The following is a 19458-nucleotide window of genomic DNA, read 5'->3' on the forward strand; positions in this document are numbered from 1 at the left end:
GCGGTGACGTTCAAATAAATCATAATCTCCTCAAAGATGGTAGCATAATATTCTGTTCCTGAGTGGAATCCTTGTATTTGATCTTAATATCATGATGTTAAAGCTTCTCTCCTTCTTTATCCTGGTGTTATCCAATTCACATCCTTCTGGTGTAATCCCTCTGTGCTCCTCCTGGTGTAATCCATCCATCCTCCTCCTTGTGTAATCCCTTTGTTTTACCACTAGCTACCCCTGCTAGATAATATCCCTTAGTCAGCTCTTGCTTCTACTAATTCTATTACCAGATAAGGTCCTACAGCTTGAAACTGATGTCATATCTAATAAGGAACTGCCCATGCCTCCATACAGAGAATAACCTAATATGACATGTCTTCTGGAAAGATCCTAGAACTCCTTGTTAATCCAACCTGATGTCATGGCCTCTTCCGGTTGCATCAGCTGTAATCACAGTTGTCTAGGGTCACTCAAATGTCACCCACAGGACCTCCCTACAGAGAACTCAGCACAGCTGCACTCCCACTATACTGTAACTAAAAATACTATCCCAATGTAACTGAATCTATCAGAAGATATCAATTAACCACTAGATTAATATAATTTGCAATATACAGTAATACAAATTAAAGAAGGAACTGTTGCAAATCTGACAATATACTGTATACTTGGCATGTTGTCTTCATACCAGATTCATACATATTAATTATTGTAGAATATAATAATATCGCTGAACTGGATTTCAGGTACTGGACATTAGCACCAATTACAATTATTAAAAGAAAATCTGTTTTTGTTGTTGTTGTATTTTATCAGATTTTAGCACATACCATCTCCTACCTCAATGTACCGAAATATTGTGCAAATCAATTCAGCCATCACGAGATATGAGCGTTTCTTTAGTAGGTGGGCTTCTTAATAAAGGTATTGTGTGGCACCTCACCCATAACTACATAAATAGAGCCACCACAAGGGAAATTCAGAAATAAACCAAAACTTTACAATACTTATGATTTCTCATGTAATATTTTGACATTAAAGAGTATTTTGTTGTGCTGACCACCAACTATCATGCTAACTCCTTAACTGAGGTCTCCAGTTCAATACTTTACATTCATATGTTCATATTCATATAAAAGCTATATAATCCACAGGTGGGACCTACTCAGCTCATAAAAGTCCAATTGTTGTAGTCTGTTATTGTGGTCTAACCACCTTCTTCTCAACTCTTCTTACCCAGGAGTGATCCTTTACTTGTGCAGTCTGGAAAACTCAACTCTTCCCAGAGTTTTCAACCCTAAAGAACATGTGGTCATTTAGTGTGATAGTACATGATGGTACTGTATTTCCAGTATAGACTAGCTTTTCATTTGTAATGTTGTGCCTATTTATTATCATCATAAAGGGTTATTTCATAGCTTTATGATTTTACATTTTGTTGCCATCAATATAAATTATTTACCGTTTATTTACCTTTTTAGCTTATTTTACAGTGGTTATATGTATCTGTATAGGAGAAAAATCCGTCTTGGACGAAGCCCTATTCTACAGGGTGAAACGCGTAGAGGGGGAGATCGTGGTGTAGCCCTTGTACTGTTCTTGTGCCAATAAAGTTTTTTTGATCACATCCGGGACCTCGTGGATTTGCCATGCGCAGTGGCGCCGGATTTTTCTCCTATACATCTATACTCCTTGAAGGCAGCACGCGGGAGCGGGAAGTCAGAGGCAAGCAGGACCCAGACCGGAGTGGAGACTAAGGTAAGAGTTTTACTATACGTTATTACCTCTCCAACACTCCGGTCACTCTAGGGTCATTTTCAGCTTCCTCACACCCAGCACACATGACGGTATTGACACCGTGCGGTGCTTCTGCTGCATAACTGAAGCGCAAGACAGTTTTGTTTTTCCTGGTTATATGTATCTGACTCATACCCTAGTGATTTGCTTTTGACACTACGAAGGGCACATTGAGCAAATGAAACCAACACCTCCATCAGGAATAACTAGAAATCGCCCTAAAAAACTTGAAACGTGTATCTATCACTCCAGGCAGGGCTTTGCAGGGGGGAAACCCATGATTACTACTGGTGCCTGCCCTTAACAGGACTTACCCCAGTAGGAGAAAGATATATAGCCCGTGCTGTTTACAGGGGGCTACATATGTATCTCTACCAAAAGACACAACAGCTCAGCTGAGAGCAGGAGAGTCCTCACAGGTGAATATAACCTCATTTATTTAATTGCATTCAATTAATTGTGTCAGTGCATAGTTATCACTGTTCAGTGACTTTTTAATATTAATTTGCTTTATAAAGTTATTTTGTTCTCTTGTTTCTTTCTGAGGTTTCACCCCCGCCCCTCTCCCCCCTCCCAACCCCCCCCCCCCCCCCCCCCAAGCACTTTGGTGCATTCACACCAGCGCAAAATGTTTTCATTTATTTCATAGCTTGCTTTACATAAGTTTGAAGGAATATCTCATCGTATATACACTGTGTGGAAGACATTTAAAGTCAACGTCGATTGTGTTAAAATTAATTTTATTTGTTTTTCTGTTCATTTGGATACAGCCATTTGTTTCTCACATGCAGAAATGTCCTAATAGTCTCTTCTTATTCTTTCATTTGATCCTTGTAAATAATACTGCCTCATCAAAAGGCTATTGCAGAACAAGACTTGCTGTATTCCATTCTTCATCACAAACGTTTCTGGGTGGGGATTCACTAAACTCAATAAAATCAGGGCACATAACGTGACATTACCGAAAACAGGACTGGACATTATGTTAATGTTGTATTCCAAGTTGATTATATGCCACTATAGTTGAGCTAGGACAGGGGTAGCCAACTCCATTCCTCAAGAGCCCCCCAACAGGTCAGGTTTTCAGGATATCCCAGCTTCTGCACAGGTGGCTTAGTCTTTGACTGAACCACTGACTGAGCCACCTGTGCTGAAGCAGGGATATCTGGAAAACCTGACCTGCTGGAGGGGAGGGGGGTGGGTCTTGCAGACTGGGGTTGAGAACCCCTGGATTAGGGGGTGATAGGACAACACTGCATGTGCACCTCATTATACCAGCGTCAGCTTTAGATAATTATATGATCTTTACGGGAGAGAACTGAAGGTTGTGTTACTGTCCTTAGTGGATACAACTTTGTTTTATGTCACGTTAAGTGGCCTACAGAGTTTAGTGAACGCCCCCCCTTTAGGAGGTCCCCTGAGTCAGCCGCACTACTTAGCCATTGTTAGCTCAGTGCATTAAATAACCCCGGTTGTTTCTCGTCATAGTCATTATTTAAGAAACATGACCTTGACTAACACCAGTGCGACTAACATATCTTGTTCGGGTAAATAGAATTATATTTGCATTTTATTCCCGAAGACTTGAGATGTGATGAATGATATACTGTAGCTTTTACCACATGATCTATATTCAATTCATATGCACAAGTTGTCTTGACGATATGGTTTCAGTTGCTCAAATACAAGGACTTGTGGTATTATACTTCCACTGCCCACGGCTTAAATGTTCCTGGTTCTGCAACTGGACACTGCAAGAGAACAGAAAAACATGGGGTGTCTTGCAAGATGAAAAATGTAAAATATTAAAAGGCATGCACCCAGCGGGACTTCCCAACCTTTTTGGTGTGTGTTGTGTGTGTGTGTTGTGTGTGTGTGTGTGTTGTGTGTGATCTTTGACTGATTTTTACCTGACTCCATCATAGTTTAAGGATAGTGGATATCCAAGAGTGAACTCACATATACTCAATGGAAAAACTCTCACACAGAGGCCACAACAAAGCGAGGCATAGCATGCAGAGAAGAGATCAGCGGCACTGCGGGGGGCTTAGAAACATTTTTCTAACAGGCGATATAAAGCATGGATCGATATTTCGGTTCTAACGTGGACCTCTTTGACAAAGATCCACGTCAGGGCCGAAACGCTGATCGGGGCTTCATAGTGCCTGTTATAAACGAAGTCCACCAGAATGCCGTTGTTTTCTTCTCTCCATCACAGTTTAGCCATAATTAATTCCAAAGCCATGAAGAATGAATAATGGCTAAGATACATTAAGGATAAATGTATCTTCTCTGTCTCTGGAATATGTGACATTTAACTTCAGAAAACATTTTTTGTAAATCAGCTTCCAATAAACCATTATATGCTCTGTACAGTGACTCGAATCCTTTCTTTCGTTTCCTTTCTTTCCTGTACGATGAAGTAAGGCTAATAACATCCTCATTCTAAGTGAAGTTTCTACCTTGCCAACCTATGTGTTGGTAAGATTGCAGCCTTTCCCACTATAAGGCACATTATATTGAGTTGAAGCAACGATCTGTGTGCTGATAGCCAAACTACTATAATCCAACCCGTGTTCACATTACGTGTTTGGTAATGAGGACTCGTGAGGTTTAGAGCCATATATTTACTAAGCAGCCTTCTGCTGTTAGACACCTAGTGCTGGAAGACGCCTTAGATCAGGGGTGGCTGACTCCAGTCCTCAAGGGCCACCAAAAGGTCAAGTGTGCAGGATATCCCTGCTTCAGCACATAGTGACTGAGCCACTGATTGACCCACCTGTTCTGAAGCATGGATATCCTGAAACCCTGACCTGCTGGTGGGTGACCCTTGAAGACTGGAGTTGGCCACCTCTGCCTTTGAGCATATTCAATAGTCTTGAAGGTGTCTTATTGCAGCAGATTGCTTAGTAAAAATGGGCCTTGGGGGTAAATTCTATATACAGTACCCAAGTCTGAAGAAGCTGCTTCAGACTATATCGAACTTACCCCCCCAGTGCAGCTCAATGATTGATATACAATGCTATTGGGGAAATATAATATTAATATAATATATACACACACTGTATATTTGTCTATGATGCAATAAGCCAAAAGCTCATACAGTACCAGCTTGGTGAAGTTATCAATGCAAGCATTTCGTATTCTCTCTGGCGTGGCAGGGCTGTCCAGGCGAAATGACCCGGTAATGCCAGTCTCTGACCTTGCTGATGTGATGGCTTCCTTTATGGCATAAAATATGGAGGCAGACAAGAAAAGTGGAGGCTCCCCAACAGCCTAAATAAAACGAATCATTACAATATACATACAGTATACATCTGCAATAGTCATTTACATACGACTGAAACAGAATGAAGAGAATATAATGAACTGCTTATACTAAATTGTTATAATACAGGAGGGATAGTTTTTCGTAAGAAAGCTGGAGTATGTCAAATATGAATCTGTTTCCTAACCTAACCTCATTTATTTTTAATGTAAAAGTTTGTTTGTTTCCACTGGTGGCTCAATTAAAATAAAGGAATAATCCTATTAAAGCCATATCGTTTTACATTAAACCGGCATTAATTGTTATACTGTTTTAAGATGTGTGCATTCGATTTTCTTTTTTGTCATTTATGCTGTGAAGGGTAAAACTGAATTAATGTATTGCTTGTAATAGCTTTATTTCCTGTAGCGTTTTTCTCCAAATAGAACTCAAAGCACTTCACAATATGTAGGTCACGATACTGTATATATAATGTTACAGGCACAGTTCCTAGCCCGATGATCTTACAATCTATAGGTTTTGGGTTCTTGAGGCACAGGCAGATAAAGTGACTTGCCCAAGGTCATAACCAGGTGGCCCTAGGATTTTAACCAGGCTCCTCTGCTTCAAACTCCTTGCCTCTACTCAAAGTCGCTCCTTCACGTTACTCAACAAACAAAAAAATAAATATGAAATATTGTTTGTGTAAGAAACCTATAGGTCCTAGGACACTCCTTGAAATGTCTAAATATCATTGGTGAAATTCCACATTATGTGTTCATGGTAAGAGATCTATTTTTTTTAATGCATTTTATTACCTTCATGTAATATGTAACTATTTCATCATTTTTGCATCTAGCGAAATACCTCACTCGGACCCACTTTGCAATTGGCTGGAGTCACACAGTTGTATAATAGTTTACAGTAGTATGTCTCCAGATAGCTGGCTTGTGTGGTTTGCATTTATAAATGCTATTTACTTCACCAAGCTTCATTTAACATTCAAGGCAGAAGAAGTAACCGTAGCACCAGATACTGACAATGTAGTGTAAACCACTTGTTCTTAAAAGGTAAGGAGAGGGAGTAAGTGCAGTAGATGGCAGGGGCTTGGCCACAACGGTTGGTAGCGGTGACAGTGGCTGTGGGACAGCAGCCATGAGTCCAAGCTATTGAAATGCTTTATTTAAGAGGTGAGTTTTAAGGTTAGATTTAAAGGTGGTGAGAAGGTGCTTGGCGCACAGTATACCGAGTCTGATGGAGTTCCACAGCTACGGGGCAGTGAGGGGAAAAGGTGTAAGGCGAGAGAGAGCAGCATGCATTTGAGTTTTAGCAGTAAATTGACAGAGGAAAGGGCAGATCTTGGCAATGTTAAGAAGAAGCGTCAAACTTTAGCCATGTTGTGAATGTGAATGGAGAAGAAAAGAGGGGAGTCAAATGTCACACATAGGGCTTTGGTAACAGGAGAGATGGTAATACCTTTTACTTTGATGGAAAGGGGTCTATTAGGCCAGGTTTAGGAGGAAATATGAGCTCAGTTTTAGATCTAGTATGTTTTAAGGCGACGGAGCAACATCCACGAGGATACAGCCAGGAGGCAATCAAAGACTTTGGACTGCATTGCAGGTGTGAGGTTAATAGCAGACAGATATATTTGTGTATTATCTGCATAGAAGTGATACCGAAAGCCAAAGGAGTTGATGAGGTCAACAAGTGATACTGTGTGTCGAGACAGAAAATGAGAGGTCCCAGGACAGAGCCCCGTAGGTATACCAACAGACAGATCAACAGGAGACGAAGACACCTTAGCATTGTGCCACGCTGTGAAGCATGGTGTACAGAAGCATTGTATAAGTACGACAGGCACTCTGATACCTTGGAGGAATAGATTGCTTTGCTGTTTGGACAGTTGCGTAAAAGGGACACATTAAATTCTGTAGGGATGTCACCAAAAGCCGGGATCTTGTACATTCCAGGACCGCGCGTGTACAGAAAACCATCTGGAGAATATCGCAGCTCCTCTAAAGTGAAAAGCCCGAGGCCTTGTACAAACGCTCCTTCAATCTGCACAAAAAGAAGATACTTCATGCACATTTTATTCTAGATTCTTTATAAATAAATTTAAAAAAAGCATTTTCGACTTTTTAAAGAAAATAAAATCATCTGATGTTGGCGATTACACTATATATAGAGATGTGCAAAAAGTTCACACGAGGTTACAAACCATGCATAATTTTCCCTTTCCGAGTTACAGAAATTCTCTGAAATCCCTTAATACTTAATGCCAAGACTATAAACAGAGCACATATACCATGTTTTGCTGACTGCTTGGTGATATTTTGCTGACAGTTTACTAATTTGGCATCATTATTAACCCTTTGAGATTTGGCAATGCATTTCGCAGGCGATCACATTTTGTAAAAAAAAAAAACACTTAAAATGTAGCAAATGCATTTTTAACAATTATGCAGATCTGCAGTTATATATTCTATGCTCTTACATTGTTTTATAATTATATGCAAATTTGTGGGCGTCACAAGTTTGTGTTTTGTGATTATTTTTTCGCATTTCTAAAATGAAAATATATAAGGTCATGTTATATTGCACCACACCTTAATAAAACTATACAAGAATATAGAAACATGGAAACATTGGGAATAGTAGTGGATCTGGGTTCTGAACTTACAGGGACTGTGTGTGTATCCCAAAACTAGGCTGCAAAAAAATATTCTGATATAGATTAACACTTTTATGATGCTATTTCTCTCATTTCACTTCCATCAATGCACTTTCATAATATGAAATACTAAACCTATTTATTCCTGATTACCAACATTTTATATTTCACTCACCTGTCCTATATCGATAGCAGGGTTTAGGCTGGTGCCAACATCCATCACTATATCCGTACGTAGGTTCTGGAAAAACACAGTTTACAGGAGGATTCTTAAACATTGTATTGGAAAACCAGAGTCCATATGCACAATATTACTTGACACATACACACCTTCAACCGTGCAATTTAAGAAGAAGAATTACATTCAGGGCAGCCAATGGAAACGTGGGAGTCCAAAACTCCACAACAGAACCAGGACACTACAGACCCTTAGCAGGAGAAAGTGTTGGAGGCTTGGCTGCAGTTGGTAAAAACTCACTGGACACAGGATATTCTTCATAGATACTTTTGTTTGTATAGAGTATGCTACTTGCAAATATGTTCTTCCCTAAGCAGACCTATAAGTTCCACAATGTGTATTAAGCAGACCCACTGAAAACCAAAGTATGATGGTATTTTTGGGGAACCACAATTCGAATCATGCTGAGAATATTTAGTTGATTATTACTTGTGCGCGTCCACGTCTGTGTATATGTCATGTAAATGCAATTGGTTTCTATCAGCCATATATTGGTCTTGCTTTACTGTTCTGCAGAATTTCAGTAACATGAAGCAGCTATTGAAAACATGGACTGGAGAGAACCAAAACCTCAGAGAAAGGTATAATGGGATCAACTGTTTTAACTTCCACTAATGTACGGCTTCATTTATATGATTTGTAAAAATGTCTACACATGGCTTTATTTTACATATTTTGTGAACCATGCAAAAATTTGCCTTTTTTTTTTGCTTGTGGCTTCATCAGGGCTCACAAGCATTAAGTCCACGTGCATTACAATTTTGCCTAATTTACTAAATTCTCTAAAATGACTAAATTTGTTTCATGCAGAGACTATAACCAGGGCACACACAAGTGACAAAGGATGACCACTTTGCCAAGTATTTTCATAATCAAGTGCTGTGCGTTATAAATACCACCCCAATCTATATAGTCCTACTCATCATCTATAACAGGGGTGTGCTAAATTTTCTGGGGGGGGGCGCGGCAGTTATAGAGGTCCCACGCTCTCCCCCCAGGCATTTAAATTAAATGCCGGGGGACCGCACCAGACTTCTGTAAACACACTTACCTTACCTTCCAGCGACACGTCGTCATGGTAACCCGGCGTCAACCTCACGTTACCATGGGAACATGACATCACATGCCCCGCGTGCCATTTGACGCCGGGGCCGAGCAGGGGGGGGGAGGGGGCAAGGCACCGACGATAGCAGGCAGGGGTGCGCACAGGGAAACGTTTGCGCACCCCTGACCTATAACATACTGGTTACTCATACCCTATGATCACCAGTTAAGCAGTCAATCTCCACTTCAGAGCAGGCCACCCCATAAGAAAAGTAGCAGTGTGGATTTCCCTCATTCTTCTCAGCGTTGTATCCAATACCAGGCATTCTGAGGAAGAGGAATTCAGAAACAAAATAAAAGAACTTCCTGTGCAATATCCATGACTTTAACCCTTTCACAGCCATGTGTGGGTACTGATAAAAACCTAAATAATTGTCACTATTTTACCAGGTAACTAACTCCACAGGATACAGCAAAGACAAAGGGATCTCAGTATCAAGTGGGGCATAACTAATATTTGGACCTGATTTGATGCAGACACTTACAATCTTGAACTGCATCTATGTATCAAACCGATTTTTTTATTGTATGCCCCTGAAGCATCGTGTGATAACATTTACAATACAGATCGGTGCAGATTACATTAGAACAGCCCTCATAAGGCTATCGAGTTTCGTCAAAACTGAATGAAAAAGTGTTAGTTACATATCCAAACCTACAGGTGGTTTATAACATCATTCTCAATCAGAGATCTTATGTCACGGTCCAAGTTTCACATTGGGGGGTTGGGTAGAAAAATAAAATGTAAAACGTAGCCAGAGTGCTGCATCCCTTCCGGCACATTGCGATCATGTGAGCGATGTTTAATGATGGCGTGTACAAAAGAGGAGTCTCCTCTTCCGTTCCACGTTCGGTCACATTGCGTTCAGATATGGGCGTGGGAGACAGAGGGAGGAGGAGGTATTGGCCCATGTAGGCCCTTGCCAGTGGGAGCCTGTGGAGGTGGCCTCAGGGGCCCGAGGAGGGGCAGCAGCCAGTGGAGGGTAGTGCCGTATAAACCTGCGAACACAGTGTCGCCGGCAGAAGGGCCTGGGCCCACTGGCTCACCGGGCCAAGGACAGTAGTCACAGCAGTCACAGCTGTCCCCTCTGGTCAGCGGCCCAGTATGTAGCTACAACATCATGTAGCCTCTGGAGTGCCAGACATCACGACGAAGTAGCTACTGTACATCATGAGGCACTCAAGCAGTTAACTGAACCCTCAGCCTCCACCCCTTTCAATTCACAACCTTCTGCAATCTGGCAATCCTGGAGTCCACAATGAGACTTTGTAAAGTGCTGTGATCATTTTTATACGCCTGAATTTCTGTATAGTACCACGCTGACCCAAAGTTAGAGCAACATTGACTTAAACCTATAGAGAAGTTTGGGGCTGCATTGACAACAGGTTCAATTATTACTTCCAAATCAACACAGTTGTGCAATGTAGACCAAAGCCCTCATCCAGTTTCGTCTTCTCAACGCTGCTGTGCTTTTGCATCACCAATAGGAAGTACAAGATTCTCATAACAAAATATATTTTGTAAATTAGAAATATAGAAAATATATAGAACCACATAAGGGTTTAAAACATTTGCTGAATATATGAAAAGTGCCAGTGATACAGAGTTACCAGGCTCCCTTGATCATCATAGGGTTAATGCAGGGTCCTGTGAATGAAGCCGCCCATGTAGCGATATTTGAATGAGCAAGCGGGGGTCCAGATACACATGAACATTAACCCCGGTAGGGACAGCACCCGCTCCCGGTTGTAAGAGCAGAAACAGTCCCGTTCTAAATGAACAAACCGGCTCTGCTAGAAACGGCACTCGCTCCTGGTCTCAAATAGGCAAATACTTGCAGTGCAGCAGACGAGGAAAGGCTCCGCGAGTGCAGTCTACACCTGGGACCCGGAGCGGATGCCGTCCCTAACCGGAGCCTTTCCTCGTCTGCTGCACTGCAAGTATTTCCCTATTTGAGACCAGGAGCGAGTGCCGTTTCTAGCAGAGCCGGTTTCTTCATTTAGAACGGGACTGTTACTGCTCTTACAACCGGGAGCGGGTGCTGTCCCTACCGGGGTTAATGTTCATGTGTATCTGGACCCCTGATTGCTCATTCAAACATTGCTATATGGGCGGCTTCATTCACAGGACCCTGCATTAACCCTATGATGGCCAAGGGAGCCTGGTAACTCTGTATCACTGGCACTTTTCATATATTCAGCAAATGTTTTATACCCTTATGTGGTTCTATATATTTTCTATATTTATTTATATACAAATACATCTTGTTATGAGAATCTTGAGCTTGTTTTTTTCTATCCTCACGACTTTCTGATGTGCTGAGCCATCTTTTTGACCAGCTGCATATTCTCACACATTGGAATTTAGTTCCAATTGCAGCATTTGTTGGTCCTAACTTCACTACTTACTGTACATCTCAAGGTCTCTGTACCAATTAATACTTAGAACATTACCACATTTGGTTTAGAGCGCACCCCTTTGTCTCCTCACACCAATATGAAGTGACATACTTGTAAAATCCTGTGGCTGATAGACTCACTCTGTCCAAGTACGCAGCTGTAATCTAAAAAAAAAAAAATCAAAAAAATATATAGTATATTTTGGGATAATCATTGGAGGCAATATGTCAGCTCAACTATTACAGCAACAAAACTGAAAAATAAGAACACAAATATGGAAGATGTTGGATGTAAAGGAGAGCAGAACCTTTATTAAAAGAACTCATTTCTGAAGTGGTGCATCTCACTACCTATCTCCATGTGTTTCAGGACTACAATCAGTTTGAAAGCTCATTGGGGACAATATTCCTTTCGTATTCTATTATGGGCAATATCATCCATACTATACTGCTATACTGTAATTGTAGTACTGGGCAAATAAATATATTTCATTACTTAAAATAAACAGTTTATAAGGGCTGAAATGATTTGTTACATGAAATGATTTGCCGTTTGGATGTAGATATGATACAGATGGTACATACCCAGTTGTCCCAAGATCCTTTAGGGTTAGAAGTTTTGTAAGGCTCCAGCCTTTGCAAGATTGTCTGACAAGCATTCTGAGAGACGGAAAAGCACATTATTTTAGGATACTTTAATTTCTCCATTGTTCTACTATAGTATGTTATAAAAAAAAAAAGACAAATGATCCCTCTGTAATTTGCCCTGTGCCTTCCGCAGAACATACCAATAATGCAACAGGGCTAGCACGAGCTCTTTCATTTTTAATTTTTTTACAAAAAATTACAACATCTATTTTTGTATAAGTCAGAGTTATGTATACGTGTAGAGAACACCTTTGCTGTAATGTGCCCATATTTCTCTTTATTTACTAAAGTTATGTGGGTTGAAAAACATTTTATGCAACATCCTCTCAGTAATAGGGATTAAGTACACTTGGGGGTAATTCATTAGACTGCGTATTGCATGGAAACTCCAAACTGAAGTTAAAGTGAGTGTCTGTTTGATAGTATCCTGATCGGCACTATTGCAGTTTAATGGCAAAATAACCTTTGAGTCATGATGCTAGGTCTTTATGAGTTGCTATTACTTCAGTATCTCTTGTGCCTTAATTCTCTAGTAAATCTGCCCACAAGGGGTCCTCTGGGTTCATTTATCTTTGTATACAGTTTAATTGGTTGACTTAATTAACTTATTTGGCAGATAGTTCACAGTGCCTTTTCTTAATCACTACACCAGTAACACTATAATCAATGCCGTTATTCTCCAATGTCTCAATTACGGGAACATTTTATTTCAGTAACCCATTCTCCCATCTTCATTACTGTGGTGGCCTTCTACGGCTCTGTAGCTCACAGCTTTCTCTCCTATCCTATACGCCGCTGCTAGAATCATCTCACTCAGGTTTCTCCCAATGTTTACATATCTGGCTCTTCTATCCCCTATTTTTATAGTTTTTTTATTCAATAAAACGCTGCAAGCCTGATTGGTTCTTACGAATTTAAAAAATGGAATTAGTGAAGTATGTATGTGTTCTGGAGCAGGATTGTTAATTTCTGTTCCGCCCCCCCCCCCCCCTTGCAGCTCTGCCTGCTAGCTTTCTATATTTAAGTTGCATGCTTCTCTGCTCTGAAAACTCACAGTGCCTGTGTTAATGATACATTTGTTACATGTCCCTGTCTCTGTTGACAAGATAGTTTAGTCCTGAGACTATTCCTGTCTCCCAGGAACCCCTCACTTCCTTTTCCATCCTGTACTGGCTGAGTGAGAACATCTTATCCTACACACATCTTGGCAAGGCCATTCTGTTTTTACCTGCCTCTGGTTACAAATCACCCACACAGATAAGCACTCTCTCACCACATCATACCACCTACAAGTGCCTGTATACATTTGTTGCCTTTCCAATAAAGTTAAGAAAATATCACAGGACTTGGAGTGCTTTGGAAAAGGGGCTGAGTTAAGCTATACTTATATCGAGCATATACCCTGTGGCTACAGAATAGTATGACACATCCACGCTGAATTAAATGAAGCCTTTTTAACAGGATGAAGTTAAATTCATTCACAGCATTTTCCCTTTGCGCCATAATAGTAATGTGTGGTATTGTTTATATATTATCTCGAATATTCATTTTTATACCGGTAACTTGTAAAAGAGAAGCAGCTCCAATATGGGTATACTAAACATCGTGTTCATTTCCTGCTGCTTCAAGCAGCTCTCAGTTGCTTTTAGTTGTTATAACGAGATGATCTTTGCACACAAGCAAAGTACATTGGGAAAGTGTTTTACACTTGCATAGTAAAATGACATGCAATGACAAATAAGGGCGAATTTCTATCTCTATATACCGGCTTTTTAGCACAAGCAAAAATATGCATAATTATACATTTATTTTAGACAAACGGTCAATAAATTGGAATTATTCTAACAGTCTTCTGTCTTCTGTCTTCACCACAAATAACAGCAACTAACTGACCCTTAAATATGTTAAATGTTATTACAGATTCACATCTTGTGGCATTGTAAAATCCAACTCATATTTTGGGTTTCTCTGCATAGAATTTTATGCAGTTGATTTATTGGTTTATAGAAACACAAATCACGGGAATAATAATATGTTTTGCTTCTGTCAGTCTATTCCTGGATTATTATTATTATTATTATCATTTATTTGTAAAGCGCCATCATATTCTGCAGGTACAATGGGGGTTATAGAATTATAAACAGAATAACGTAAAAATAAGGAGACACAAGCGCAAACACATACAGACGGTGATGTGGGTGAGAGTTTACAATCTAGAGGACTGTAGCAATCTATAAACGATCATCTATAAATCCCAATTCATGTCAAGATTACTATAGTTTGTGTTCCCTGCCTTGATATCTAGTTTGCAAAACACACATTCAAATTCTGTATAAAAAGTCCTTACGTAAATGGCCATTCCGTTGAGGTCCGAGCTGGCGGAAGCGGCCGTTGGAGAAGTGTTGGGGACAGTGCTGGTGCTTGTCTCGCTAATATGTATTTTACAGGTTGGTATTCCTAAAGCTTTGCTGGCAACCTAAATGATAAAACAACGTTATTCCCATGTAGTCTGCAGTCGTGTACTTTTATTGTATAATCATTATTATCTACCTTAAAGTAAAAAGCTGGGTGTTGTTCCTACTGTGTTTACAAAAAGCTATGAGATCCCCTTCCGCTTGTACTTTGTCACGCTAAGTCAAGCTTTTCTAGTTATTGTGGTATTACATTCAATACTTTTCTATGTCAATTAATTAAAAATCTACAACAATGGATCATATTTTAGAGTATCGTCTGGCAGTCCGTGGCACCAGTTGGTTTGATCCATTTCGTGTACTACAGTTATTTATATCCTTATTGCCTATAAGGTTCTGATATAGCATAGTGTATACCTTATTGTTAGGAGCAGACTAGTTCTCTGGTATATTATTTTCTAGAATAATTTTAGGACAGCTGCTTTATATGTGACAGCCTATCTATATGCCATTAACACTTCAGTAATTTGAGCTATTTTGTGCTTTATCTCCCATTTTGGGATTTCTTTCAACATACAGTTCTTTATTCTTAAATGCATCTCTGATGTGTTTTTGATTTGTCTGGGAGCACTTGTTTTTCTACAGGGAAAAGGGAAGTACCTAGATTTAACTGATGCTAGGGAACAGGCCAGAAGAAGAGGCTAGGAGCCTCGAAACGTTGCCCCCCTTATTCCCCTGTTTTTTCCTTTTACTTTTCCCCCCACCTTCCCTCTTTACCTTGTCTCCTTAATAGTGTCTCCTGTGTTGATTATATTGTTCACACCTCGTTTGTATATGTTTGATTTCTGTAAGCTACTTAGTTAGTTGAGTTATATAACTGGGCATTGCTATTTTTTGCATCTCTTGTTGTGATAATTAGCTTATAATATTATTTATCTATATTTACACGTGTATGTTTGTTCTACGAAATTTTAACTATAAAAATTCTACCCTTTTTTGACAAACATCGTTGCCATTGTATCATTATTAGAGTGCTGGGAACTCCCCCCATGTTATATATTTTAGATTGAGCTTATTTTTGTACTCTACTGGTGGGAAAACTGTACTTAAAGCCAAGACTGGTATTTACACGTATGTCTGACCCAGGCCATTATAGTCTGTGAATAGCCACCGTAAGGTAAACTAGAAGTCACAGGTATTTTCTCTTTTCTGTGTAGCCAATGATTCCCAGCTCATAATAAAAGTTTATCTGTTTGCCCATGTAATTGATAAATAGGTGTAATTGGTTCTTAGATTTATCTATAAGATCTATAAACCTGTTGCTCACTTCTAAATCTTTATAATTGCATTTCTTCTTCCTTCTCATGGTAACATGTTCCCATCCAGTTTTTCAGGTGGAACTCTATTTGCCTATTTCCTTCCCAGTTTGAATACTACGGGGGTAATTCAATAACTACCAAGGCGAATCTCCGCATAAGCTTCAATATCGATTTTTAGCTGAATACGGTCAAAAGGGTCGCTTCGGCAGGTCTAGAATAAGGCTCAAGGCAGAGTTCTTCCTTACTACTCCAATACAATTCTTCCATTTTATTACATTTACCTTCTTACAGTGGGTTTGTTACAGATCAAAAAGGAATGAAGATGGGGCACACGGATTTCCAAAAAATAAAGAGATTTATTAAAGCATACACAATGTTTTGACCTAATGGGTCTTTGTCAAGTGCAAAAAGTGGCTTATTTGTTACAGATCAGCCATTATTGCACCAGTTAATGCTTTGGGAGATCATAACACATTTTTCTGCAAGGCTTTTGCCGCTCGTTGTAGCTTTTTGAATGGAGTCGCTCTGAAAAATCACTTTATTTATTTCCTGCCCCAACGCGTTTACAGGTCCAATAATGGCTGCTACATCTGTATGTTCTTTTGTACAAGTGGGACAGTTCCTGTATTTGAAGCTTCTAATTCATTCCAGACACAGCTAGACAAATGCAAAGCAAAGTAATAACCTGCTTAAATTGTTAATTCTCCGTATTTAATTTCAACATTGGTAAACAAATACAACACTTTAGAAGCAGCTCACTGATGCAGCTACACTACATGATCAGTACTGTCATTCAAGTCATTGTTAAATTGACTTTGCCAATCACTAAATATTGACTTGGTCATTGTTACATAGTACCTGGACCATCTTGGTGTGAAGTCCTTGACCCATTTCCGTCCCACCATGCGTTAGCAGCACCGACCCGTCTATGAATATATGAATCAAGGCTCCGGCCTATAAAAGGTATCAGAGAAAAAGAACACTTACTTACTGTTAACATTAATCACTGATCTGAAATGATCAAAACCATTTTTCTTAAGCAGAACCATGTTAACCTCTGGAATGCTCGCATAACATTGTCATTTGTTGCATGCTATGCAATACAATAAAATGCTTAATGACGCCGTTAAAGCCCTTGATTTTCTTCCCCTTATATTAGCTAAGAGGCTGTTACAGTATAAATCAGGAAAGAAAAGAGTAAGGGACTGATTCAATATCCTCCGAAGTGGCCCCTTTGGAAAATATTGACTCGGCCCCTTAGAGACGACAGATATAATGTGCTTATGTGGCCTTAGAAAGAAGTGCTATGTGCAGTCACTCACCAGGCCAGTGAAGAGGTGGCAAGTGCATTGGGGTGTGCTCACAAGCCAAATTGCCTGTACCCTTCTAGCGAGTTGGGCAGGGCGTCACAAGGAAATACTGATAGATAACTGAGACTTATATCAAAATAGTCTCTTAAAATTCAATAACAGCCTCTGGTAGCAATTTCTCCAATCACAGGAGTTCCTGGGTTTCCACCTGACAGAGGGCACTGACTTGGGGGTGTTTGAGAGAATAGATGAGAGACTGACTTGGGTTGGTGGACATCCTTACAGGTGAGGGATCAGGGACTCCTTCCTTCAGGTCCAGTCTGTGCTCACTGGTCTTGTGATTCCCAGTCCTCCTTATACTGTAGGTGAACTACTCTTGGCACGGCTCTGGGGCCCTTAGTCTGCCTCTTCTGGATAGGAGACTTGTTCCTGAGCCAGTGGGTGGGTTTACTGGCTATGCATCTTAACCCAGGTAGTGATCAAAGCTGTGATATGCAGCAAGCATTAGCTTACAGGGGACCATGTCATATGGTTTTGAAGCAAAAGGTGACACTGTGTGCTCCTTTGCATGTCATTTCCCAGAATCCTTTGCTGCAGTGGAAGCACTGTGTGCTGGGTGATACTGGTGAAATGCAGGGTTGCAGACCTGTCTAAGACATGCAAATGAGCACACAGTAACATTTCAATTTGATATATATATATATATATATATATATATATATATATATATATATATCCGCCCTCCTGCTTTACTAACCTCTGTTTTAGCTATAGATTTGTTTGTAAACCAGTATTGCTGACCTGAGGAAGAGAGGAGAACTCTCGAAAGCTTGTCCTATGCCATAAATAATTGTTAGTCCAAATTTAAAAGGTATCACCTAATACTGAAGTATACACACACTTCTTTGATGTAGCTGCTTACTATGTATGTAACATACAGAATGTGTAAATTCACGTCACAGCATACACTACCGACACGTTTAATTCGAGCACGGCTAGCACCGCAAGCCGGGGGATGCCCCGGCGTGCTAGCCGCACTCCCTCAGCGTGCCGCGCGTCACTGATGCGCGGTCACACGTCATCGGGTGCCTGCGCCCCCTGCACGCGCGTCCAGGGCTCCCCGAGGGAGCCCTGGTGTCCCGCGATGTGGGGGACGGCGGCAGGGGGTTCCGGGGGACCCGGCGGACCCGGCAGCGGGAGGGAGAGCGCCCCGATCGGAGGGCGCTCTTCCGCTGCTTCGGCGCGCGCCCGGCACCCTCCGGCGCGCGCCAGGTTACTGCTGCGGCCGAGAACGGGCAAATGCTCGAATAAACTCGGCCGCAGCAGTACAGTACATTTTAGATTAAGACTCATTGTAAACCGCAAACATTGTCCATTTCTCGGCCAGGATTTTTTTGGAAAAGAAACATTTGCAAACCTGATTTAGAAAGGGAAGAGTAAAACTGATTCCAAACTTTGTTGGTATGATGGAAATTCCCCTCTTCTTCCAGCAGTGCTGCCTGGAATGAAATAATACACATCTCTTGATATAAGTAACAGGAAATACAGTACCAGCACGCATCCTGTGTGGTACACATCATGAAATATATATTGTAGTCATTTCAAACACATATGCAAGATTAACCAAAAGAAGGTGTACAGTATAGTTTTACTAGTACTCTAGGTAAATGCAATTGTACATAGATAGTCACAGCAGTACCTGCTTCAGATTAACTAGCAATAAGCTTCTGTGGGCTCATTATTTAAACTCATGCGCCATAAAAAACAAGGTCAGTATTTTTACATTTATTTCAATTTTATGCAGAGTTGGGTGGTTCCCACTGCAAGACCAACCCTATTGGAACATTTGCTTGTTCTCTGTGTAACGTCAACCCCACCCACTAGAATGTTAACGAGCCATGAGGACACAAAGAGCTTTGGTTCACAGCTGCATTGCATCTCAGCCACCCACCCCACTGTGCATCTGCATTGCCCCAAAGGTGCAGAGCCTGATGGGGCTCCCCAAGAGCGGCACCCCTCTGCAAAGGATCAGCGTGCTAAGGGTTAACATTTGCTTGTTCTCTGTAGAACGTCAACCCCACCCACTGGAGTGTTAACGAGCCCTGAGGACAGAAAGAGCTTTTGTTCACAGCTGCATTGCATCTCAGCCACCCACCCCACTGTGCATCTGCGTTGCCCCAAAGGTGCACAGCCTTTGGCGCAGTTGAAGGGCAGCCAAAGGGTGTGAGCCGGTTGCTGCCGTTCGCTGATGTCTGTTGATGTAAAAGTGATGTTAAAGCTGCTCTATTTCAATCTAAAACTCACAAGCCTTTACCCC

The 19458-nt window shown here is 40.8% G+C and overlaps 1 protein-coding gene across 3 annotated transcripts in view; it reads right to left on the minus strand.

Annotated features, from left to right (window-relative positions):
• Window positions 1–2512: 2512 nt before the first annotated feature.
• Window positions 2513–19458, minus strand: part of XDH (xanthine dehydrogenase) — a 91259-nt gene continuing 74313 nt past the window's right edge. For all 3 annotated transcript variants that reach the window (XM_075595471.1, XM_075595472.1, XM_075595473.1), the window contains 10 exons: window positions 18559–18640; window positions 16690–16785; window positions 14449–14577; window positions 12039–12113; window positions 11566–11618; window positions 9207–9321; window positions 7888–7953; window positions 6911–7099; window positions 4900–5067; window positions 2513–3542 (listed from right to left, as the gene is read on the minus strand). In XM_075595471.1, the coding sequence (XP_075451586.1) occupies window positions 3492–3542; window positions 4900–5067; window positions 6911–7099; window positions 7888–7953; window positions 9207–9321; window positions 11566–11618; window positions 12039–12113; window positions 14449–14577; window positions 16690–16785; window positions 18559–18640 (1024 nt within the window). In that variant the 3' untranslated portion in view covers window positions 2513–3491. The remainder of the gene's footprint in view (window positions 3543–4899; window positions 5068–6910; window positions 7100–7887; window positions 7954–9206; window positions 9322–11565; window positions 11619–12038; window positions 12114–14448; window positions 14578–16689; window positions 16786–18558; window positions 18641–19458) is intronic.

The sequence above is a fragment of the Ascaphus truei genome, chromosome 4 (assembly GCF_040206685.1).
Source record: "Ascaphus truei isolate aAscTru1 chromosome 4, aAscTru1.hap1, whole genome shotgun sequence".
Lineage (NCBI taxonomy): Eukaryota > Metazoa > Chordata > Amphibia > Anura > Ascaphidae > Ascaphus > Ascaphus truei.